This window comes from Sarcophilus harrisii, chromosome 3, assembly GCF_902635505.1.
Source record: "Sarcophilus harrisii chromosome 3, mSarHar1.11, whole genome shotgun sequence".
NCBI lineage: Eukaryota > Metazoa > Chordata > Mammalia > Dasyuromorphia > Dasyuridae > Sarcophilus > Sarcophilus harrisii.
Genome location: NC_045428.1, coordinates 82,137,025 through 82,162,344, shown reverse-complemented (window position 1 = coordinate 82,162,344; position 25,320 = coordinate 82,137,025). Strand labels below are relative to the sequence as shown.

The 25,320-nt window shown below is 33.3% G+C and overlaps 1 protein-coding gene across 4 annotated transcripts in view; it reads right to left on the bottom strand.

Moving 5' to 3' along the window:
• Positions 1 to 25,320, bottom strand: part of ALS2 (alsin Rho guanine nucleotide exchange factor ALS2) — an 80,490-nt gene that overhangs the window by 40,345 nt on the left and 14,825 nt on the right. For 3 of the 4 annotated variants that reach the window (XM_003766011.4, XM_031958321.1, XM_023500697.2), the window contains exons 2-9: positions 20,696 to 20,786; positions 18,311 to 18,465; positions 15,889 to 16,835; positions 11,913 to 12,270; positions 9,960 to 10,128; positions 7,476 to 7,572; positions 5,130 to 5,207; positions 2,800 to 2,976 (exon numbers count right to left, since the gene is read on the bottom strand). In XM_003766011.4, the coding sequence (XP_003766059.1) occupies positions 2,800 to 2,976; positions 5,130 to 5,207; positions 7,476 to 7,572; positions 9,960 to 10,128; positions 11,913 to 12,270; positions 15,889 to 16,835; positions 18,311 to 18,465; positions 20,696 to 20,715 (2,001 nt within the window). In that variant the 5' untranslated portion in view covers positions 20,716 to 20,786. The remainder of the gene's footprint in view (positions 1 to 2,799; positions 2,977 to 5,129; positions 5,208 to 7,475; positions 7,573 to 9,959; positions 10,129 to 11,912; positions 12,271 to 15,888; positions 16,836 to 18,310; positions 18,466 to 20,695; positions 20,787 to 25,320) is intronic. The other variant, XM_031958322.1, reaches the window with a different exon arrangement.

The window sequence follows — 25,320 nt, the reverse complement described above, 5'->3', positions numbered from 1 at the left end:
AAAATATATATATTAATAGGAGTTACTCAATAAAAATTTATTAAGTGCCTACTATATGCCAGGGTGTGTGCTAAGTGCTGAGCATACAAAGTAAAACTAAAGACAGTGCCTGCCCTCAAAAAGTTCACAATCTAATGGGGAGGTAACAAGGAAACAAAAATGTACAAACAAGTTACATATAGGGTAAATAGGAAATGATGAAGAGAGAGAATACACAGAAATTAAGAGGGGCTGGGAAAGGCTTCCTGCAGAAGATGGGCATTCTTTAGGGGACAGATGGTTAGGGGGCAAATATAAGGTAGGAGAGCATTTTGGGATGGGGAGTAAAGTATTTTGTTCACAAAAGAATAAGGAGGCCAATGTCTCTGTATAAAAATGTAGGTGATAGAGAATAAGATGTAAGAAGATTGGAAAAGTAGGAAGAGGCTAGATTATAAAGGGCATTGAATACCAAACAGAGCACTTTGTATTTGATCTTGGAGGAGATAGAGAGCCAGTGAAGTATATGAGCAGACTTTGACATAATTGGACGTATGTTTTTGGAAAAATCACTAATGATGGCTGCGAAAGAATGGATTAGAGTGAGAACAGATTGAAGAAGATGGACCTGCTAGCAAGGCTACTGACCCAAGGTGGTGGCAGGGTCAGAGGGGAAGAGGAGGCTAATTCAAGAGGTGCTGCAGAAGGAAAATTGATAGATCTTGGTAAGAGATTAGATCTGGAGGGTGATAAGTAACTGGAAGTTGAAGATGACACCTATGTTGAGAGCCTGAGTGACTGGGAAGATGTTGCTCTTGGCAGTCAAGGAGAAATAAGGGTTAGGTGAGTCTTGGGAAAAGAAAATAAGTTCAGTCTTGGATAAATTGAGTTTAAGATGCCTACTAGTCATCTAGTTTTGAGATGTATGAAAAGGCAGATGAAACTTTGAGAGTGGAGAGAGTTTGGGATAGGAATGACAGATTTTAGAAACATTAATATAGAAATGGTAATTAAATCCATAGGAAGTGATGAGATCATGAAATGATAGGGTAGAGGGAGACAAGACGAGGGCCTAAGACAAAACTTTGAGGGACACCTACAATTAAAGGGCATGACCTGGATAAGGATGCAGCAGAGGAGACAAAAAGAGCACTCCGAAAGGGAAGAAGAAAAGACTGACTTCCAGGCTTCCCAAGATATCTTTGCCTAGGACAGCAGGAGCATTCTTTCAGAGGAGCCGAGTACGCAGACTCAGATCCTACAGTTACTTCCCAACTAGGCCAACAGCACCACCTTTCCCAGAGCAGAATGCTGGAGAAAGAACTAAAAAAATTTTTAAGAGCATTAAGAGGCCAGGGCACCAATTCAGAAGAGAATAACCTTAAAACAACTATAAGCAAAGCCTCAAATATAAGTGGTACACAAAATCCAAAAAAAAAAAAAAAAAAGATTTTGCTAAAAGAACTCATGGGGGGCATGAGAGTTTAACATATAATGAAATTATAGTAATAGTAATATATAGTATAGTACAGTATAGTAATAGAGGGAAGAACTAGAAAAGAAATGTATGTTATAGAGGAGACTTGGAAAGTGAATAGTTTGGCACAAGAAGTCTAAGACCTCACCCAAATAACGGACTCTCTGAGAATGAGAGTGAACCAAATACAAGTTAAGCACACTCCATGAGATAAGAAGAAATATTAAAAACAAAGTCCAAAAATTGAAAAAATAGAAGAAAATTTAAGGTATTTATTGCATATAAAAAACAATTGGCTTAGAAAATAGATCAAATATTTGGACAGAAAAGTCATCTGCATGTAGAAAAAGAACTAAGGAGACTGTAAATCAACATGTTCACTTTTTTTTTAAATCTCTTCCATGGTTTTTCCCTTTTGTTCTGATATTTCTCTCAACAATTAATAAAGCAATGTGTATTTTTTTTAAAAAATGAAAAGAAAAGCCAATTTAAGAATCATTTGACTATCTGACCAAAAAAAAAGAATTTGAATATCATAGTTAAAAAGGCATGAAAGAAAACCACCCAGGTACTTAAGAACCAGAAGGCAAAGTAAAAATACAAAGAATCTATCAGTCGCCTCCTAAAGGAAACCCAATGAAGAAAGTTACCAAGAATGTTCTGGTGAAAATCGAGTTTCCAAAGAAAAAAATACTGCAGTCGAAAATAAAAGAGTTCAATACCAATGAATCAGTGATGATCACATAAAATTTAGCATTTATTACTATGAAGGAATAAACAACATGGAATATGATATTTCAAAAGGCAAAAAATATAGGCTTATAACCAAGAATAATTTACCAAGCAAAACCAAGTATAATCCTAGAAGGGGAAAAATGGATCTTTAACAAAAATGGGCTTCTAAGACCTTAGCAAAAACTACAAAATGCAAATGTGAAAATAAAGAGAAACATACAAAGGTAAATGCAAATGACTATACCTACAGATGAAGTATCTGTAATGGGGGTGTAGTAGAATGAAATAATGATACAAATGTTCCTTAAGAACCAGCAAGATATGTGTGTGTGTGTGTAAGTTATTATCAGGGGAAGATAAGTAGTACAGTGTATAGTGCACCAGGCCTGGAGTGAGGAAGACTTGAATTCAAATACAGCCCTAGAGACTACTAGCTATGTGACCCTAGACAAGTCACTTAACTTATTTGTTTCAGTTTCCTTATCTGTAAAATGAGCTGGAGCAGGAAAGGCAAAGCACTTTGCCAAGAAAACCCCAAACAGAATCAAAGAATTGGACATGATTGAACAACAATTATTACTATTATTCCTATGCCAAGATATACTTACCTTACTACAGGATACAAGCAGTGTTGCAGTTTTAGTACAAGTATTAAGACCATCATTTTCTACAGGTTCTTGCCGGCCACTGTAATACAATCCAGGTTGGAAATCATCTGTGTCTACTAAGAAAAGGGAATAATCCTGCCCAGCAGCTACACTCCAGATTCCATTTTCATTGCATATCTACAATTACAAAGGATTATTTTCAATTTCAGATGAACATCAAGTTAGAACTCTGTATTAGATGTAATCAGGAAGTCACCTTTATTGCTTCTCACAAAAATATTCAATACTTTCGAGGAGCAGAAATGCATTTAGCCAAATATAGGTTTAAAAAAAAATCCTTTAAATTGGACTTGGGCTACAAAATAAAAAATTCCTTTGGAAGTCCATTTATTTACCTTATATGTTAAAGTAAAACTTATTACAATTTTAAGCACCAGAATTAATGAAATATTGCCATAGCTTCCCCATACTAAAAGACTTAGCCCCTCCACCTTTGTTACAAGGAAAGATACTTTCTGAATTCTACTAACCACCGTGTACCAGGGCACATTGGCTAACTCTTTTTTTACCCTGTTTACACTGCATAGATTGCACGGGGAACAGAGTGCGTTTAATTTAGTAGCAATAGTTCTAACTCCCTTATGCTACTTTTTTATTATTATATGACTAGAACTTTATATATGTAGTAAGTTTTTAATAAAAGTATGTTGATTATCTGAACTGACTCACTGGGGTTCAACCTCAGGAACAATTCTAGCTTGCCTATGAACCACCATTTAGTCTGGCTTATCTGTGCTGAATTATGGGATAAACAAACTGTTCTGCCTGTTGGTGAACTACTTTACACCTGATTTCTTTTGTATGATAACTCTGAACTTTGGACTCGGCTCCATCTTCTGGAACCACGATACTTAAATAACCTCCCCTATAGTGACTGACCACCTGGCTGTGATTTCTTGCCAGCACAGGACTTTAATATCTGCCAGATCGCTTGGAGCCTGCTCTTATATAACTGTATTTTTAGTCCTGTCTTCTTCTGATTCAACCCAATTGTTACCACCTAACACCTGGCATGACTTCATTTAAATTTTTGGTTCCTGGAATCACTATGTGCCAATATTATCAGGAATAAAAGAAAATGATAAAGAGAATTTTCTTATTTATAAAAGTTGATTCAAATCTAATCATCCTTTACTCCCTTCAAAAAACCCTGCTCACATATCAATGAGAATAACCTTATTAAGTTCCTTCCCATATCAGAACCTCTCCCACCTTTATCCCCATCTCTTTCCTCTGACCAAAATCAATTCAAACATTTTAATGCTATGTTTAAGATAGCAAAGACCCATGATACTATACCTCAAAAGTATGAAGGCCAATTATTTCTTTTTGTTTCAAGATTAGTCACAATCAAAGAATTTACCATCTAGTGGCCATCTTCCTAGTGATGCACCTGTTCAAACCTAGCTAGGCTGGTTCTCAGAAAAATATACAGTGCAAAATGTATTCCCTCTAAATATTTCTCCATCACTGAAGGTCTTTAAATTTAAGCTACATGACTATCTGTAAGGTATGTTGTGAAAGAGATCCACAGTTCTAATTACTAAAATTCTATGCTTCTAACTCTAAAATATCAAGTACTTAGTTTATCAAAAATTAACTTTTTTCAAAAAATGGTTTGTTGGGGAAGAGGACGACAACACTACTGAATATCTTTATTTTTCTATTTGTTCAGACAAATAAATATGTCATAAGAAATATTTGCTAAATTCTGCACTGTGACATTGCAATTATAAATTGGGATACATAACAGATTAAATAGCTATTGTAGAGTGAATTCAATAAACATATTTAAGATCAATTAAAGAGTTCCAAATACATTAATGTTCTCTAATTGCTTTATGCAAGTTTTATTTCCTGAGACTACAAATCCCTTAAACACAAAAACCATGACACAGGCTTCAGTTCAGGATAAAGCATATCAAATGTGTGAAAATGAATTAAAGTGATGATGGCAAAATTCTTTAATCTATAATAACATGTGAATAACTTTTCAAAAATCAAGGCAAAATATTTTCCCCTCAGCTACTTTGTCCTTTAAAGATTCTCAAAGGAACTGAAGGATGATTACACTCAGAATAGTGCTATATATCCACTAAAATCTTTCATGTAGCTGCAGTCAAAAAAAAAAAAGAATCACTTCCCATCTTTAGAAAAATAAAAAAAGTTCCTAAGAAGTATACACACACACACACAAAATATGTTGGAGGGAGAGAATTTTGAACTAAAAATTAAAAATTAAAAAGAAATTCTCAAAGATATTAAAGTACCTTTGCAAGACGAGGAACTGTACTTGGAGACTCTGAATGACCAAGTTGGCCAAAAGTATTACTACCCCATGAATAAACCTGTTAAAAAATGATAATAAAATTGAAAATTTGAATAGGATTCAGTACAAAACTTTTCATTTATGACAATAATTGACATGTATAAATAAGGCTACTTAGGCAGATTATACTGATATTTCCATTCTCCAGATGAGGATTCTCAACTTTTTTTCCTTTGGTCATGAATTCTTTTTGACAGTCTGATGAAGCCTAACAATTTTTAATAATTGAAGGAAATGACAAATTTGAGTTACAGATTAGGGAAAATAAAAATGTAATTTCTTTTCTCATTTAAGATCATGAACCCTCTGAAATCTATCATGGTAGTACAGGGGCATAGATTATAAATCCTCTAATAGAGAAAATTACAATATTAATATAGTGCTTTAAAGTTTATATAGCACTATTCTGACACAATCAGGTGGCATAGTAGTAATGACAGGATCCTTGTTCATATTTTAAAAGTGAAGAAATTGAGGATGAAAAGGATAAAATCTCACCTTGTACAGATAGAGCCACAATTTGGACCAAGGACTTCTGACAAAGTTCTAGGACTCTTCCTACTATAAGCTGTTGCCTTACAGAAATATTATAAATAAATTCATTTTTAAAATGGGGCAAACTAATCAATGTTTGCTTCTCAATTCTCTAAAATGAAAAAGATTAAAAAAATAAAAGAAAGTTTGTCATAAAAGCTAAAAGAATGGAATGCACTAATCTGGGAGGGTAGAGAAGGTTGAAAGACAACCTGTCAGTCTCTAATATGAACATTTTACTGTAGGAATAACAAGCATCATTTTTAGGCTCACTAAGAACAAAAGGGAAGATAACAGTAGGAAAAATTTAGGTTAAAAAGCTAAAGGAATTATTTATTTAAAGGGTATGGAGTTTGTTTGTAGCTTCCTGAAGAGGAAATGGTCTGCTAGGAAATGTGAATATTGAGTTGGAAGACAAGTTAGTCTTGTTCAATTGTTCAATTTAGAACAATTATTTTTCTAACTCTGGTCAGATTACTAGAAAAGCCCACAAGCTATCTTGTTCTTAACAGTGAATTAGTTCCAGATATGGGCTTCACTTTGAGGCCTAAGACTCTCCAACAAAAACATTAGAATATTCTTTTTATTTTCTTATTTAGGTGTTCCTTCTCTGCCTACTTTTCCATAGTTCATGGCTTTGTCTTGGCAGATTGACTCCCAAATATTTTATAATATCTACAGTTATTTTAAATGGAATTTCTCTTTGTATCTTTTATTGCTGAAATTTGTTGGTAACCTATAGAAATGCTGACGATTTATGTGGATTTATTATGTATCCTGCAACTTTGCTAAAGTTATTTTTAGTAGTTTTGTAGTTGATTCTCTACATATACCATCATATCATCTGCAAAGAGTGATAATTTTGTCTCCTCATTACCTACTCTAATTTCTTTAATTTCTTTTTCTTCTCTTATTGCTAAAACTAAAATTTCTAATATACAACACTGGATAGTAATGGTGATAATGGGCAACCTTTTTCACTCTTGATCTTATTGGTAATGCTTCTATTCCCCATTACATATGATGCTTGGTTTTAGATAGATGCTACTGATCATTTTAAGGGAACCTCCATTTATTCCTATGCTCGGTAGTGTTTTTAATAGGAATAGGTATAGGATTTTGTCAAATGCTTTTTTTTTTTTTTGCATCTCTTGATATAATCATAATTTCTGTTAGTTTGGTTATTGATATAGTCAATTATGCTAATAGTTTTTATAATATTGAACCAGCCCTGCATTCCTGGTATAAATCCTACTTGATTACAGTATATTATCCTGGTGATAAGTTCCTGTAATCTCTTTGCTAAGATTTTTGCATCAATATTCATTAGGGAAATTTGGTCTAATTTTTTTTTCTCTATTTTGACCCTATCTGGTTTAGGTATCAGCACCATATCTGTATCATAAAAAGAATTTAGTAAGACTCCTCCTTTCCCTATTTTCCCAAATAGTTTGCATAGTACTGGAATTGTTCTTTAAATGTCTGGTAAAATTCACTTGTAAATGCATCTGCCTGCCTACTTTTTTAAACAAAAAACCTCAAATGACTAATATGAGTTCATAAATATTTCCAAACTGTGGGTATATAATTTTTCTTTAAACTTCTTTACAGAGAACATATGAACAAAACTCACGCATTGTCAACACCCTTCTGGGAAAAAAATGAAACATGCCAAAGCACTAGAAATTTTTTTATATCAATGGTTCAAATCTAATCCTTCAAATGAAATTAGCATGTAATAATTTTTTTATACCTGGGATTTAGCAGTAAGAGCAAGGGAATGTTGACCACCAGCTGCCAATTGAATTACTTCTTTACCATCTAGACATTTCACACATAATGGTTGAAGCCTGGAAAATCACACAAAAAAACCAACTTTAAGAGTTACACTAATGAAGAATTAAATGAAAAGCAGAGTTCTAACCTATCTCAAATATCAAAATAACTGTTCAAAGAAACAAGAGTATTAAAAAAATGATTTAAGGGTCAAACAGCAAAAGCACAAAATGTTTTCTCAAATCCACATAGTAGTGTTACAAGGCATTCAGTGAAATAAATAACTTTAATTTGGTTAGTCAGCCGGTAACTAATTCCTATGATTTAAAATAAGATATGATTAAAACTAAACATATTCATTATAAAAAGGAAATGCAAACTGGGGAAGAAAGGAGGCTTAGGCCATGTTAGAAGTTTCTCTATAGTTTCACTTACCATTAGAGCTTATACACAAGATCTAGTCATTTTGGATTTTGATTCCATTTGTCTACCTATAAATTTCATAAAACATCCAATTTGTTTATCATTTTAATATGAGTTTAGGTACTTATCTTTAATCAAATAAAATGGTAAATAAAATCAATGTGCCAATACAAAGAGAAACAACTGGAGGAAAAAACATCCTTGTAACAAATCTTTGATAAGGATCTGATAGCCAAGATAACACAAATAACGGAGATTACTATAAAAATATAGAAATTAATAGAATTATGGAATTAACACAAAAAAGGAAATTTAGACTAAAGATATATAATGTTATATATGTTATCAAACAGTAAATATACTAGTTGGTTTTGATATTTTTTTTAATTTGTTAATATCTTATAGGGAAAAAAGCTTGCTCTAATGGCACCCTAAGTAGCAAATAACTGATCAGTTACGTTTCAAACACAATTTGTATTTTAACAACCCCCTCTCTACCAAGGGTTTCAAAACATCTTTTTTTGTTGCTGATGAAAAAGGTTCATGGGACAAAACACATCTTAAGAACTACTGGGACAGACCACTGGAGCAAAGGAAGGAGGAAGGATATAGTTAGAATGAATGTGAAATGAAAACAGAAATCATCAATAAAATTGATTAAAATTAAATTTAAATTAAAATCAATTCTTCTAAAAGGCAAATTTCACTGTTGAAATTGTATAATGAGTGTCTTTAGTTATATCATCAACAAACAACTTTGCAAATATCTATTGACTTTTTTAGCTAGAAATTTCACCAGCTCAAGATTACCAAGAGATATTGCATCTATGGTTCCTATGTACCAATATGAATAAGGATTAAAATTTTAGTCTACACAAGTACATTAAATCCTTTGTTGTTAAAAACATATTTAAGAGCATGGGAAGGGCTTTTATCATGTTAGTAAAACTTTTTTAAGTTGGAAAAAGTTCAATTTCATCCAACTCATTAAAGGTTAATCCATTTATATCACAGCTGTGAAAAAATTGCATGGCTTTCAAATCCATTAGCAGCATTATCTTGGAAGACCGGTTTAATAATTCCATGAAAAGATTGAATCTAGCTACAAAACTCTTTACCAAATTTTGTTGTTATTTTTCCTCTTTATCATGTTTCTCTTCCTTAACTGATCATAACAGATCTGAAGTACATATTTTATTTGTTGTTTCACTGAATTGTTAAAATGCTCTGCCTCATTACCTCCAACTCCAAAAAAGAAACACTCTGGATTTCTTTAAAACTCAGCTCGGGGATCACCTTTTACAGGAAACTATTCCTGGTCCCCACAACTTCTCTGCTAGTTCTTTCTCCTCTACGTCTACCCTCCATCTATTTTATCTTTTATATATTGATTTATATATGGTCTTTCCCTTCCTCCTCCTACCAATGAATTAGAATGTAATCTCAGAGCAAGAACTGTTTTGAGTTTTGGTTTGTTTTGTTTTTTATCCCCAGATATTAGCACTATGTTTGGCACATAACACTTAGAGGCTTAATGGTTGATATTTCTTTTTCTTAAATTTATTTGGATTTGTTTAAATAAAATATTTTACCATTCCCTCTCAATCCTATACCATTCATGCTATTTTAGTTCGTTTAAAAATACTGTCAGTATCCCCTGCACAGATTTCAGAGAGACAGAGAGAAAGAGAGAGAAGGAGGGGTAGAGAGGGAGAGAAAATTCTACAGAAATGTTTTCAAATTTGATAAAAAACAATTTCAAATTTGTTCTGGAAAAATTAAACTAAAACATCTTTAAAAAACACATGCTGTTACACAGTATGAGGGAGGAGGTAATATTTAATCTAATTAATTTTAGAAGGTAGGAAAATATATTCAAACCATTATTAAAATACAAGCTAATTAAGGAAACATAATTTACCTTTGTATCTCCCTTGGCACTGTGCCAAGCATCTAGAAGGTACTCATAATAAATGCTTAATAAAATGAGTTAATATGTTTATTGAACCCAATGTTTATTGTTAAATCTTAATCTTACCTAGGCAAAACATCACCATGTCCCAGCTGTCCTTCTTTCCCTTTCCCCCAAGTCCACACTTCAGTCCTCAAAGAAGGAAGGAGTGCATCTGCTTCCCCACTATATGTAGGTGTCAATACCACTGTTCTTGTTTTTGCCCGGGCCGCTTTTCGCAGGAGCCTAGGGGAAACTAAAAACACAAAAGTTTACAGAAAATTTCAACAAATCACTTTCTAAGAAGCAAAGCACATTAGAGATTTCATGTTTTTGTTCTATTTAAAAAACCAAAAAATTTCAAATTTGTTTAGACCAGGAATCAAATGAAAATTATTTGCCTGGATGTCATGAAAAACTAAAGAATTTTTTAAAAAGAGACATGTAGATAAAATATGCAGATGATACTTTACATCATATTACATAAAATAAATTCTACGTTCTTTTTATGGAATCCAAAGAGAACCAAGTATAATATAATTGATTTGGTGGGGTGGCAAGAGGAATGATCATCAGCAACAAATGCTGGGAAAAAAAGATCACTATATTTAAGTCCTTCGGTAGGTACTTATTTGGTCATGAGTCATGGTACTTATAGTCTACAACAAATGACAAATCCAACGGATTTTACCATCTACTAGTTAAAAAGCTAGTCTTGTAGACCTACTCAATATTTTTTCAAATAATCATTTCTGGTAAAAAAAAAAATTCTTAGAAGATTGAAAAGGTACATTTTAAATTATTTTGAAATTTTCAATGTCAAATCTAGCCTTAATTTTCATTATACTTCAAAATGGCCTTCTGATGGTCCATTATTGACAAATTTACCCACTACATTTTAAAATGTAAAGTATGGGTGGAAATAAAGCATTTTAAAACTATATTCACTAAGCTATTCAAGAATTTTAACACTGTTATCAAAAGGTCTATGTAACTTTATATAGTAAGAGCTAAGGAAACAGAGTGATATAAAGAAATAAAAATCTAGAGTCTAGTTTTCTGTCCAATCTGCTTCCCATCTTGGCACCCGTCTCATTCAATAAACTGTGAATAGCTTTAGGATACCAAGAATAGCAAATGAGGATAGTAGTGATGTAGTCAGTTGACAGCATAAAGCAGGAGCTAGAATCAGTGACAACCTTTGCTGGCTTTGCCTGGAAAACAGGGTGGAAGTGAGAAGGGGGATTGACACAAATAATATAGGACAGAGAAGATTGTTGGGAAATGGTCAACAAGAACAGATAACAAAGAGTAGCAAGCTAGCAATCCAGGAAACTTGGTTTCTGGACCTTGGCTAAAATAGTTTAGATGACCCTGAGATCTGAACTAGAAAAGGATGTGAACTATATTACCATACACACTAGCATAAAGCACTTAGAGTCATCCTGGTGATATATCCTCTGTTCAGATTTTCTGTTATTAAAGCCTGAAGAAATAGGATACTAGATACTTCAGGTTTCTGGGTAACTATCTGCATATAAAGTGGGAGGAAGGGGGGAGAAGGGGTAAGAAATCAGTGCCTCAAAGACTTACGTAAGCTTACATAAATCTGTCTGATTTTTAAGCCAAGAACTGAATCAGGAAATCACATTAGAAAGGTAAGAAGAAATTAATATTGGAGAAGCATGGACCATATAAAGCCAAAAACCTAATGCAAACCAACTGTCCTGAAGGGGCCCTTCATTATTTTGCAGCACAATGAAAATGATGATATTCATGAAGACCTTGGACTCTCAGAGTTTCTGTGTTTAAATCAGTATTTTAGAAGAAAATTTCAAAAAACATATTTTAGAGGATTTCTATCCAAAATAAAACACTTTTTTGTGTCTAAAATATTCATTTTATTTAGTTGTAAAATGCATTTATGTATAATATCTCATTCCCCAATAAAAAGTAAAATTTTGTTGTAATACAATTGGCGAGTTTAGAAGCACCCAGGCTTGCCAAAACTCATCTCTTAGAAACTGACTATTGCCTTACCTTGTGATAATAACCCAGGAAGAGAAAGCCTTCTGCTAACTCCTTCAGATTCCTCTTCTCTAATATCCACAAGACTTGAACTCTTCTTCCCTTGCATTGATTCCAGTTTAACCTGCTCTTCCCGGCTATCCTTCAATCCTTCTGGCCCCAAGGAAGCATTGCCTGACTGAAGGCCACTTTCACAAGGAGCTATACTATAAAAGTTCATTACTTTCTTAAGAGACAGTGCTCCTGCTTCATATGTAGCAGCTACTCTCACACCAACTGCAGAGGCACAGGAAACCACTAAGCTGTTTAGAGCAGATGTGCTTGTGGTTGGTGGGCTGGGGAGATTGGGATTTGGTTCTTCAGTGATAGGCTAAAAACATAGGAAAAACAAAAAATGAGCCCTTTCACAAAAAAATAAAGGAGAGTGACCTTTACTATTAATAAATATATACTTCTAGATAGATTCAAAATAAAAGGAAGCTTCTCTGTCTATTCTCTTAATGATATCTTTCATCAGAAACTTAAGATTTGGTAGAAACCTATCATTTGAAAATGTGTTTTACTAATAGGTATTTCTCTTTGGGGGAGAGGTCCTTAGGTTTTTAAAAATGCATTCTTAGTAGAAAACAAGGAGCAAGAAGAAAACTATACTGCTACCAACTGCTCATCAAAGGGTAAAATGAGTAATTAAAAAAACTTTTTTAAAATAATGAGTATTACAGAAGTCTTTTTTTTGGTGGGGGGGGGGGGGGAACTGAATGCTCCCTATTTTGCCTTCAATAGATGATTCACACCACTGTTGATTGGCATGTAAGTTTTGACCTCTTCTGTTTGATGGCCAATTTGCCCCTCCTTAAAAACAGCCTAGTGACCCCCAACAACTCCTGGTAGTTTACAGTATTGGTGCCATTCTACTATGGACACCTGACTCACTTTAACCCTATGGTAGCAATTCACAACTCCTAAACTCAAGTGATCCATCAACAGAAGCCTACTCCAGCAGCAAGGCATAGGCATGTGCCACCAAGCTTAACTTAAGGTAGCAGAGGAAAAACCTACTTGCTCTTCCAACTTCTTCAGAGAGATAAAGAAATGGAAAAAAGGCAAGATAGATATTCCTATGTCATTACAGAATGTAGAGATTTATGAAAATTGTTTTAAAGGTGTGTTGAAAATTTTTATTTTAAGAGCTGCTTTTTTTTTTAAAGTTTTTTTTTTAAAGTTTAATAAGCACATATGAAAACATTACATATGCTAGAAAAAAAGGTTGACATTATATGACCTTTCAATTTTTAGTAAAACAGAATGACTTAAACTTAAGGATATGATGTAATATGTTATTTACCAGGAGCTGATTGTATAAGCTGAATAAATAAAAACCAATCATTATCTTTGCTCCCATTCTTTAAATGTGATAGGTTAATAATTAAACACGTAGAAACCAAATCAGTCAGTTCATAAGATCATTTGAAATTTTCTCCTACAACTTGCCAAATACATTTGTTTACTGAAAAGTTCAGTCATGGGAGCATTAACTAAACTCAAATAAAATTTCATCAGCAGGGATAACATATAGAAAAACCTTACTTCCAATTTCCCCTAAGTTCCTCAAAAGCATACAATTCATAATTTCTTTTGCTGTTTTCTTTAAAAAAAAAAAAAAAAATTTGGTTATCTCATTTTATTGAGTAGAGCAAAAGAAAAGAAAACTGCAACTTTGATCAGCAAAGTAGCAGTATAAATTATGTAAGTAGAAAAGAACAGGTTTCTACTTCCTTTATTTTTATGATACTAAATAAAAAAGACTAGTAACTACTCTCTAATAAAAGGAATCACCACAATAGTTGATCATGGATTCTGAAGCATTCTACGACTATATAAAATGAAGAGCCCAAAGACAAGTTATTTCTTTGGCGAAAATTTAGCTTCAGAATGAAGCTCATAAATGCTTTTATGATGGAGATAACAAAGTCATATTTACTAAGTAGCTATGGAAGGGGAAGCAGGCTGAAAGGAGTGACATATTGTTATAAAAATCTTATTTTAACCTCAAACAATAATGGCCCTTCTTTTTAATCTGAGTAAAAATCAACAGCAATTTTGGTGAAGAGCAAAATTTTAACTGTTCCTAAAAGCAAAAATAATCAAATTTCAATAGGGAGGAGAATTTCACAGGATAATGAAGATGTGCTCACTCACTTCATAAGAAATTAAATATATATAATCTCAGTTTTCTGACGAGGAACCAAGAAAGGAACTACTTTCCTGAACAATATAAATTTCTAATGAATTATGTATAATTTTAAGTTGTGAATATAAAATATGACTACCTAATAAAGATTGGAAAACAGATTTAGGCCTGCAAGAGATCTCAGAGGAGAACTTTCATATCTTTACAGAGGAGAAAACTGAGATGTAGACATAAACAAGTAAAGTGACTTGCCAACTATATTTGTCTACTGAAAAGTCACTAGAACCACTAACGTGCCTCAAATAAAGCTTTTCGTACTATTATACTAGATAGTGTCTGAATAAGGATCTGATCTCAAATTCTTTCTATACTCAAACCTATATTCAAAGGAAACTATGAATAATAAAACAAAGGGAAAACAAATTTTAATTGTTGCAATGTTACTATAAAAAATAAACTGTGAATATATTTTAATTATGAAATGCCTATAAAATATTTTGAAATTTATCATTCTGGAGAAAGATCAAATAAGACATTTTCACAGTCACAAAATTCAAGAACTTCCTAAATGCATTCCTGTTAAAATTTATTATTTTAACATCATTTTTTAGAATGGCAACATAGCATACACTTCAGAGAGCAATAGTCTCACAGTTAGGAGATATGTGGTAAATCCTGTCATCCAAATTTAGGAAAAGTCTTAACATCTGTGATTCTTGGTGCCCTCATCTGTAAAATAGGATTAACATTATTTGCACTATATTTACCTCAGAGAGTTGCTGTGAAGAAAGTGTTTTGAAGCACTAAAAATGTATGTTTTTATGTTGTTTTTAAAGTGAATTTTCGCCAAATAATATACCTGAACTTCAAAATTCTTATCTAATATCTAAAAGGGTCAATCAATAGAAATATACATTAATGACAATTTCTGAGAAAATTCTGACTTATTTTCTTACCAGAATATTAGATAAATAGGAACAAAGGAATACAGGATAAAATGTCTAGTTTCTAAAGAGTAGAGAATTTCATACACAGTTCTTTCAAAAAGGATAAAAGTTTATAAATCAGGAATTGAGCATTTTTGTTTTCTTATCATGCTGCTCTTAAAAAAACAAAAAGGCTAGGTCATTTCTATTACTACTACCATGAAGAAAAAGAGTAAGTTTCTATATGTTAGAACATGTTGGAAGGGACAAAATTTTGTTATCAGTACCTAATATTTCTGTTCCATTTTCAAAATAAGGAAGATAATATGCTAAAGTATTCCACAAAAAAGCTTTACAAAGAGAGAAGAGGTCTCAATGAATATGCATATTCACACGTTTTTTGAAGACTGACCAATAACAAAAAAAGTACACTACTCCTTGTACAGCACCTATATGTATTAGGCGAGTCAGGTTAGGTAATAGTGACAACAGTAGAGAAAAACTAGTGTCTTGCCCATTAAAAACAAGACAGGAAGAAAATGGAAAATTGCTAGCTCATACAATTCTACACTGTTTTGCACACAGAAGGCATCTAATAAAGAACTGTTCCATGAAATTCAATGTCTATGTAAAACAATACATTAAAATGCCTAGAATCAAATATAACAATTGATTTCAAATTAATCTATATTCCTTTTCTCAGTAAGTTTGGCTACTAGATTAACAATAAGCTTCTTATTTTTTGAGAATGTTATTTAGTCTTAAATAGTCAAATCTAAATAAGAAAAGGAGTCTAGATTAATAGTAAAAAAGCTGAGAATTACATAGTTTAACAGTAAAGAGCTGATTCACTACAAAACCTAGCAGGTACCTGTGCTACCTCTATATCACCACTTGTCTCAGGATGTCCTTGTAATGAATCAGCCGACAACTTCTGCAAACACTCTTTCTCTACATGGTTGTCAAGGAACGAAGGCACATTTCCCAAAATGGAAATGCCTGTGGTTCCAGTGATCTTTTGTTCAGGGTGAGTGGCCTCATCATTTACTGGCTGTATATTTTCAACATCCACTTCAGAAGCAACAGACAAACCATTTTCTTTCAAAGTCTTCTTTTCTTCCTGGCTTTCAGAAACCATTTTGTTTTCCAGCCTCTCTCCTGTAGAAGGAGTAATGGGATCATGACTTTCAGCCTGGGCATCAGAGAGTGCCACACCTAATGGACAACAATGACTATCAGAAATGATCACATGGTCTTCTTTGTCAGTCATAGTAATCAAGAGCTGGCTGCAGTGGTTGCATCTTTCTGGGACTGGCTTTATATCCTGTGACGGGAGGCATTGTACAAGTGCTAAGCTGTGGGAATCACCACAGGCCACCTGTAGTACTACTCGTCCAGCCAGATGCTCTACTTTTTGTGGTTTTGTCACTGGGAAAGTTGTAGTGATAAGACCCAATTGACAACCTGTACCCCATGCCCATATTTCTCTGCTTATTGAGAGTGCCAAGGTGTGTTCCTCTCCACATGCCAACTGCAAAATCCTGACAGATAACAAAGGACTTGTCTCAGAGTCAGAAATATTGATGGGTGTTGGTTCTGGTACACAGTGCTGATTAGCAACAGCACACTGGCCAGCAGAATTCTGCCCCCACATGTACACCATGCCATTCTCTGTTACTGCTCCACTGTGGAAGCTCCCTGCTGCCACAGTGATAACATGCTGTCCACCCAAAGCATTTTCCAGAAGAGGACTCTTTGGACAGATCTCTCCTGGTTCTGTTCTCCAGGGAAGGTTCCCAAAGCTGTAGACTTCACCACCTGAAACAAAACATCAGATGATAATGAAATTAGCTAACATTGTAATATACAAGCAAGCTCTCTCTTCCCAAGTAGTTTAGCTGAACCTTTACTTCCTTCATTCTCAAGAGCAGTTGTATCATATGCTAATTATACAATCTATATTCCATGTTCATTCATCTTCAACAAGAGAAAATACCTTACACATTCTGAACTATAGATAGGATTTGTTCAAGATGGCAAAAGATGCTGCATTTTTTTTTTAAATGAAAGAGATGTCTTCTCAAGTTTCAAAATAACAAATTTCTATAATTTATGCAGCACTTAAAAAGTTTGCAAAGTGCTGGATGTAGGTTATCTCCTTGGATCTTTACAATAATCCTGGAAGGCCCATTTTATAAGGAAACAGGCCTCAGCCTGTTGAAGGTGTCTGAAGTGTGATCTGAATTGGGATCTTCCTGACCCTATGTCTAATATTTTTACCCACTGTATTTATAATTGTTTTAATAATATGTGAAGTTATCATGTTTAGCTTTTTCTCTAGAATCGGCAGTTTTCAAAAGCTCATTGTATATGTATTTTGTAATTACCCACAATTTAATTTTATGGTAATCTTGCAACAAATGAAATTTGTTTTCCTCTAGTTTTATTATTTAAACAAAAATAGTTTCCCTTGATTATAGCTTTGTTTTAGTAGATTCATTACCAATGAGATGATTAACACTATTAAAGATCTCAAACAAAGTCTAAAAGGTTATTAAGCAGTAAACTAGTCATTTTAAGAAATTGGGCCAAAAGGCAGAGTTAGCAATTGTCTACATGAATTTAATCATTCATTCTTGTTGGAAAACAGTCAAGGTAACAAATTTCAAAATATTTTGCAAACAATTTACTACTTTAGAATTTTCATTCTTTTTTTAAAAAGTAATATTTTTGTACCAGATTTTTCTTGGTTTAAATCCTTTGAACTAATTGAAAACTATCTATACATACACATGCACACACATACGTATGTGTAACATGTTCTTTTAATAAATATATATATGAAGAGAAAATGAGTCTCTACGAATGTATATATTTTTATAACAAAGATTAGCTAGCTATGTTAAAGTGTCAAAAATGACACATATTCTAATATCTAAGTTTCAAACATTTGAAGATCCATATCAACTTGAAAAAAGAAGCTTTCTTTTCCTTTAGCACAATTGATATAATGCAAGGAAGTATAGAAAATTCTACAATTGCCACAAATTGATGCTTATGCAATAATCATCTCTATTCCTTCCCAAAGTCTTGAAAGTACCTCCCAACCTAAATTTTATGGTAAAAAGATTCCAATAGATGGAATATTTATTGATATTCATTAAATCTATCTTTACAGTTATAGGATCACAACACACAATATGTAAACTTAATAATAAAGCTATTTTATGATCTTATTTTTAAGAAATCTCATTTGATTCTGCTATTAAATTTCAAGTATTAAATTTCAATACCTTCAGTTAGAAGTACTCCATGACTCACTCCTAAAGCTGCTTGAAGTACAGTCTTTCCTCCCCAGCCTGGCAGTCTCTCGGGAGTTATAGAGCAGAATCCTGCCTGCCAAACATGGACTAAGCCTCTCTCTTTGGCTCCTTCTGCCTCTGCTGAGCTATCAAAAACAAATCAGTACACAAAAAGCTTAACTATTTATGAAGATAAGGCTTGAATTTTTTGCTTGCAATATATTTAGGAGATTGTAAGGTACTTTTCCCCATCATAAGAAAAATGATGTCATTTTGTTTACTTAATATGTTCTATCAGTGAAAGGAGGTAAGACAGTGGCCCCTTAAAGATAATACAGGACTTTCTTTAAATCTTCTAACTACATCTCTAAATAAAGAAAGTTTAAGGCCAGCACAATTTGTAGATTTGAATATTTAACAGAGGAGAAGCATATAGGATTCCAACTTCTTTAATGATTAACACATTTAGTGATTAAAGTTGGCATGCCCCTACTTCAGTGTTTTATTTCTAAATTTTGTTTTGAGAAAACCAAACTTTTTAAATCAAGAAGCATAAGAGCTCTAATGAAAGCTACTTTGCATTCTCCTTTATAGACAAATATATGGTTACTGGCAAATTATCAAAACTTTGTTCAAACTCTGTAATTGCTAGTAAAAAAAATACAGAATTCAAACTGACAGTAGAATTACTTTAAGTACCAACCAAATTATTGCTGCTTCATTCATGTTCTGTCCAAGATATAGAGACCTTAAGGGATCACACAGAAAGATCTGCTTAGAAATAACACGTTCATACTTTTAGAGGAGAAAATATCAATCCTCTTCCTTCACATTTACTAACCTATCATGTAGGCCTACATTAGGACATTAAGCATTTCTTCATAAAGTTTCTCAAAAGAGATCATAGAGAATTAAGGCTATCAGTGGCACAATATATACTTCTAATTTTCTTGCCACATTTTACTTTTTAGTAAAACAGCCATGCCAATTTAATAATCAGAGAAAGTGCTTGAAAAATACCTATTCTCTGATTTGATATTTCTCTTCTTTATGATGGAAGATAAAATTCTGACTTGACTTTACCATGGCAAATTTAAGATAACTGAAAGAGAATACATACATATATATATATATATATATATATATATATATATATATATATATTTCAACCCCAGTTACATGTAAAACAATTTTTTTTACAATTGTTTTTAAAACTTTGACTTCCAGATTCTCTCCCTTCCTCCCTCCCTCCCCTCTCCCACTCCCCATTGAGAAAATTTTGTTAAATTATGCATTTTTATAAGTTATATTGGAAAAAAAAACACATTTCCTTATCCCACCCCTAAAACTCTCAAGAAAAATAAAGATTTTTAAAAAGTATGCTTTAATTTGTATTCAGACACAATCAGTTCTTTCTCTGGATGGTAAGTCCTTCATAGTTGTTTTGGATCATTGCAATGCTGAGAATAACAAAGTCATTCCCAACTGATCATCCCATAACATTGCTATTACTTTGTATACAGTACATTTCACTTTGAATCATGGAGGACTTTACAGATTTTTCTAAGAGCATCCTGCTCATCATTTCAATACCCCTGAACAATAATATTTCATCACAGTCACACACCACAATTTATTCAGCCATTCTCCAATTGATGGGCATTCTCTCAATTTCTAATTCTTTACCCTGACAAATGAACTGCTATAAATATTTTTGTACATATAGGTCCTTTTTCTCTTAAATTACTACTTCTAACTGTATTTCCACCCATTTAATTCTATTCCCTCTCTCCCTCTTCAAAAGTGGTTTGCTTATGAACATACATACCCTAGCCTAATATGCCTTCCCTGCTATCACTGTGCTCCGTCTTGTATCCCCTTCTCCTCCTCCTTTTCTGCAGGGTAAGATACATTTCTATACTCATACTGAATGTGGAGTTATTTCTTTTTTAAGCCAGTTCTGATGAAAGTAAGGTTCACTCACTCCATTCCTCTCCCCACTTTTCCCCTCCACGTAAAATCTTTTTCTTGCAAGGCAACACATAAACATTCTTTCTGAAAGGCTGAAAATTAATAGTAAGAATAAATGGTTGCAAAGGGCTTTGAAATCATTTTCAAAAATGGTCTAGAAGGGCCTTTGTCCTCAAAATATGTTAATCCATTTTTAAAAATATTTCATGAATCTTAGGAAAAATATTTTGCCACTAATTATTCCATTAAATTAATTTTTAATATCATATTCTGCTTCTTGACTGTATTAATATTCCACTCTATTAACATTTGATAGGAAAGTCAAATAATCAATTATATAAACATGATTTTTGTTTTGGTTCTGGTTTTAGGGGTGGAAAATATGTAGAGAAGAGACATTTTTACCTTCTCTCTTGTGAGTCCATCTGTCAGTGGAAACGCTCCATCACCAAATCATTTCCTTTCTGGCAAAAGAAACAGAGTAGTCTATAGCGACCTAAAAGGAAATAATGAAATAAGTATAACATACTGGCAACAACCATATGAGGCAAGAATAGAGCAGAAAAAGAGAGAGGGCCAAGTTATTTTATTCCAGAGTAAGGAAAATAGAAGTCCACTAACAAGTGCACATGTTTTCTTGGCAAAAAACAAAATACCATATACCAAAATGAACATCAAAACAATTTAAATAATTTCATATTTTGCCTGCCAACAGTCAAATAGCTAAGATGATTCTTCTGCTCACAATAAAGGGGCTAGTATTAACAGTCAAAATTAATGTCTATGGGGTACAATAGCCTATATTTTAGCATTCCCAGGAGGTTGGTACTTCATTGTTGCTTTAGTTTTGCTTTTTTTTTTTAAAGGACAAAATAAACATAAGATACAATATTAAATATGCTGTGCATTACATATTTTATCAGAGTTGCTCTTCAAATATATTCTACCAGAGCAACACAGCAGGGCTATTGTGTTTTCAGTAGTAGCCAATAGGAAAAAAAACTGTTAAAAGTTGTAGATTTGAACACAAGAAGATATGTTAAAAGTAGTACAGTACCTAGCAAACAGTTATTTGAATTGTAGGCTTTCTAAATACTCAATTTTAATACAATATTTATCTATGTATTCCTCACTTTCCATGTTAAAAAGCATGTTTTTCCAAAATGATTTCTCCCATTTATCTTCTCTACATTTCCTAAAGAAATTCTACACTGAAATGGCAACTTGTCTAACTAGAATATTATTCTTTTTTTTTTTTTTAAATAGCCTTTTATTTACAGGATATATACATGGGTAACTTTACAGCATTAACAATTGCCAAACCTCTTTCCAATTTTTCACCTCTTACCTCCCCCCCCGCCCCCTCCCCTAGATGGCAGGATGACCAGTAGATGTTAAATATATTAAAATATAACTTAGATACACAATAAGTATACATGACCAAAACATTATTTTGCTGTACAAAAAGAATCAGACTCTGAATTATTGTACAATTAGCTTGTGAAGGAAATCAAAAATGCATGTGTGCATAAATATAGGGATTGGGAATTTAATGTAATGGTTTTTAGTCATCTCCCAGAGTTCTTTTTCTGGGTATAGCTAGTTCAGTTCATTAACTGCTCCATTAGAAATGATTTGGTTGATCTCGTTGCTGAGGATGGCCTGATCCATCAGAACTGGTCATCATCTAGTATTGTTGTTGAAGTATATAATGATCTCCTGGTCCTGCTCATTTCACTCAGCATCAGTTCGTGTAAGTCTCTCCAGGCCTTTCTGAAATCATCCTGTTGGTCATTTCTTACAGAACAGTAATTAGAATATTATTCTTGACTATTTGGGCCAAAGGGGTAATTTAAATTATTGGCCTATGCGATCAAATTAGTTTCCTCTTTTCCTAGTATTTTACTGTGTTCCCTTAATACCCCCCTTCATGTGGGCTGTCTGTCAATCCAAACCCATCCTTCAAAGCACAGCTCAAAAACTGCCTCTTCCAGAAAGTAAGCCTTTTGAAGATTCCAGTCTATTGGAATGTTTTCTTTTCTGAATTATTTAATTTAAAATCAGCAAATAGCACTTAATTTTTTAAATTATATCAAGCTTATTGAATTTGAATTGAGAATTCTTTATCACAATTCTAAGTTAATTTAATCAATGGCATACTTACAAAACTACCAAAAAGGTTTTTTTATAGAGCTAGGAAAAATAGTAACAAAATTCATCCACAAGAACAAAAAGTCAAGAACATCAAGGAAATCAATGAAAAAAAAAAAAGTGAAAAATGAAGAAATGTGGCCTAATAGTTCCAGATTTCAAACTATATTCCAAATTGGTAATTATCAAAACAATTTGGTAGTGGCTAAGAAATGGAATTATGGAATAGCAGAACAGGTTAGGTATACAATATCCTAAGATCCAAGTTTTTGGGAGTAGGAACTCACTATTTTGGCAAAAATTGTTAAACCAGAAAACAGATTGGCAGAAATTAGCATAGACCAACATCTCAAACTGCATATCAAAATAAGGTCATAAGAGATAAAAGATTTAGACATAATGGGTGATATCACAAATAAATTAGGGTACAGGAAAAGATGTATGTGTCAGGACTCTAGAAAAAGGGAGAGCTTATGATGGAACAAGAGAAAGAGAGGATTAGAGGAAGTAAAATAATTTTGATTACATGACATTTAAAAGCTTTCGCACAAACAAAAAAATCACAAAACAAAAATTTTTGCACAGCCAAAAAGAGAAGGAAAATAGCAAATTGTGAAGTTTTTTTTCTAATAAAAATGAGCCAAATTTCTTTTTTAAAAAGTCATTCTCCAGTTCATAAATGGTCAAAGGATATATAACAACCAGTTCTTAGAACTAGAAATCAAATCAATCAATCTATCTATATATTGACAAGAAAAATACTCTAAATCACTAGAGAAATGCTAATTAAAAGAACTCTGAGGTATCACTACACACCTCTCAGATTGACTAAAATGACAGGAAAAGATAATGACGAATGTTGGAGGAGATGTGGGAAAACTAGGACACTTAATACATTGTTGGTGGAATTGTAAACTGATTCAACCATTCTGGAGAGCAATTTGGAACTATGCCCAAAGGACTATCAAACTGTCATTCCCTTTGACCCAGCAGTGTTTCTACTGGGCTTGTATCCTAAAGAGATCATAAAGAAGGGAAAGGGACTCACATGTGTAAAAATGTTTGTGACAGTCCTTTTTGTGTAGTGACAAGAAACTGGAAACTGAGTAGATGCTTATCAATTGGAAATATGGCTGAATAAATTATGGTATGTGAACATTATGGAATATTATGTTCTATAAGAAATGATCAGCAGGATGGCCTGGAGAGACTTATATGAAGTGATGCTAATTGAAATGAGCAGAACCAGGAGATCATTATATATAACAACAGCAAATATGATGATCAATTCTGATGGACATGGCCCCAGAGAGAGGACAGTGGGAACCGAGTGTGGACCACAACATAATATTTTCACTCTTTTTGTTATAGTTTCCTTGCATTTTGTTTTCTCATTTTTTTTCCCCTTTTTGATCTGACTTTTCTTGTGCAGCATATTTGTGAAAATATGTATAGAAGAATTGCATATGTTTAACATATATTGGATCACTTGCTGGGTGGAGGAAGGGAGGGAAAAAATTAGAACAGTGTTTTGTAGGGGTGAATGTCAAAAATTATCCATGTATATATTTTGAAAATAAAAAGCTGTAATTTAAAAAAAGAAAAAAAAGACCTCTGACGTACCACCTAACATCTACCAGAACATGATAGAAAAGGAAAATGATGAATGTTGGAAGGGATGTGGAAAAATTGGGATAATAGTGACCTGTTAGTGGGATTGTGTGTATACAACAGTACTTGTTATGTATCCCAAAGAGATCAAAGAAAAGGGAAAAGAACCTATATGTAGAAAAACATTTTTATTAACTTTTTTGTAGGAGCAAAGAATTGGAAATTGAGAGGATGGGAAGACTGATCACTTCCCCCACTCTCAATTATCAACTCCTTCACCAGCTTGAGCTGGACCCCTCCCCCAAGTGGGACCCTGTTTCTATTTATCAGTAAATTCTTCCAGAATCATCACTTTCCAGGGGTAGGCTAGAATGAAGTGAAGACTAGAGATTCGGTGGATAACTTGGGAATCTTCAAATAGATTTTGACAGGCTACAATGTGAAGGCTTATACATGGGTTGAAATCAACTTCACGAGCACAGGTTGGGGATGGAACAGCTAGATAGCAGTTCATTTGAAAAAGACCTTGTTATGAACTGATGCAGAGTGATATAAACAGAACCAGGAGAACCAATTATACAATAACATTATGAAGAAATAACTTTGGCATAAGAATTTTAATTAGTGCTGACCAATCAAAACTCCAGAGGATCAATGATGAGGCATGTTCTCCACTATCTATGAAGAGAAAGTACAAAATAGAATACCTCTATTTTCCCACTTAAATTAGAAGGCTGTGATCTCTATTGAGAGAAAGGAAAAAGAAAACTTGAAATAATTTCTGTGGAGAGTGTGATAGGAAGAATAAAAGCTTTGTTGTGTATGAATGAATGCCCAGTTAAGATTAGATAACATTAGTTTGTACTGATCAAAGTCAACAAGATTGTACGTCTTTCTCCTATATGAAGAGTTGCAGTTTCATAAAGCATATTTAGCAGTAAGCAAAGGGGCAAGGGATTCAAGGTTACCTGATATAGTATATGGCTGAACGTGGCTACCATCTCTCTTCAGATTCTGGTGGAAATGGCCTAGTACCCTCAGTCTGGGAGGCTCAGAAATGGTACACAACCCCTATAACCATTATCAAGAGCAGAAATCATTCAGGGTCCCATCCTCCTCATTGACACCAGCAGCAACTGAACAGCTTCCATCCAGAGGTAGATAAGCACAGGACCCCTGGAAATAACCAATGGCCCTGCTTTTAGTCCAGCCCTCACAGTCACCATCTTGGGAAGTCATTACTGTGGAGAAGCAGGAGGTAGCATTTA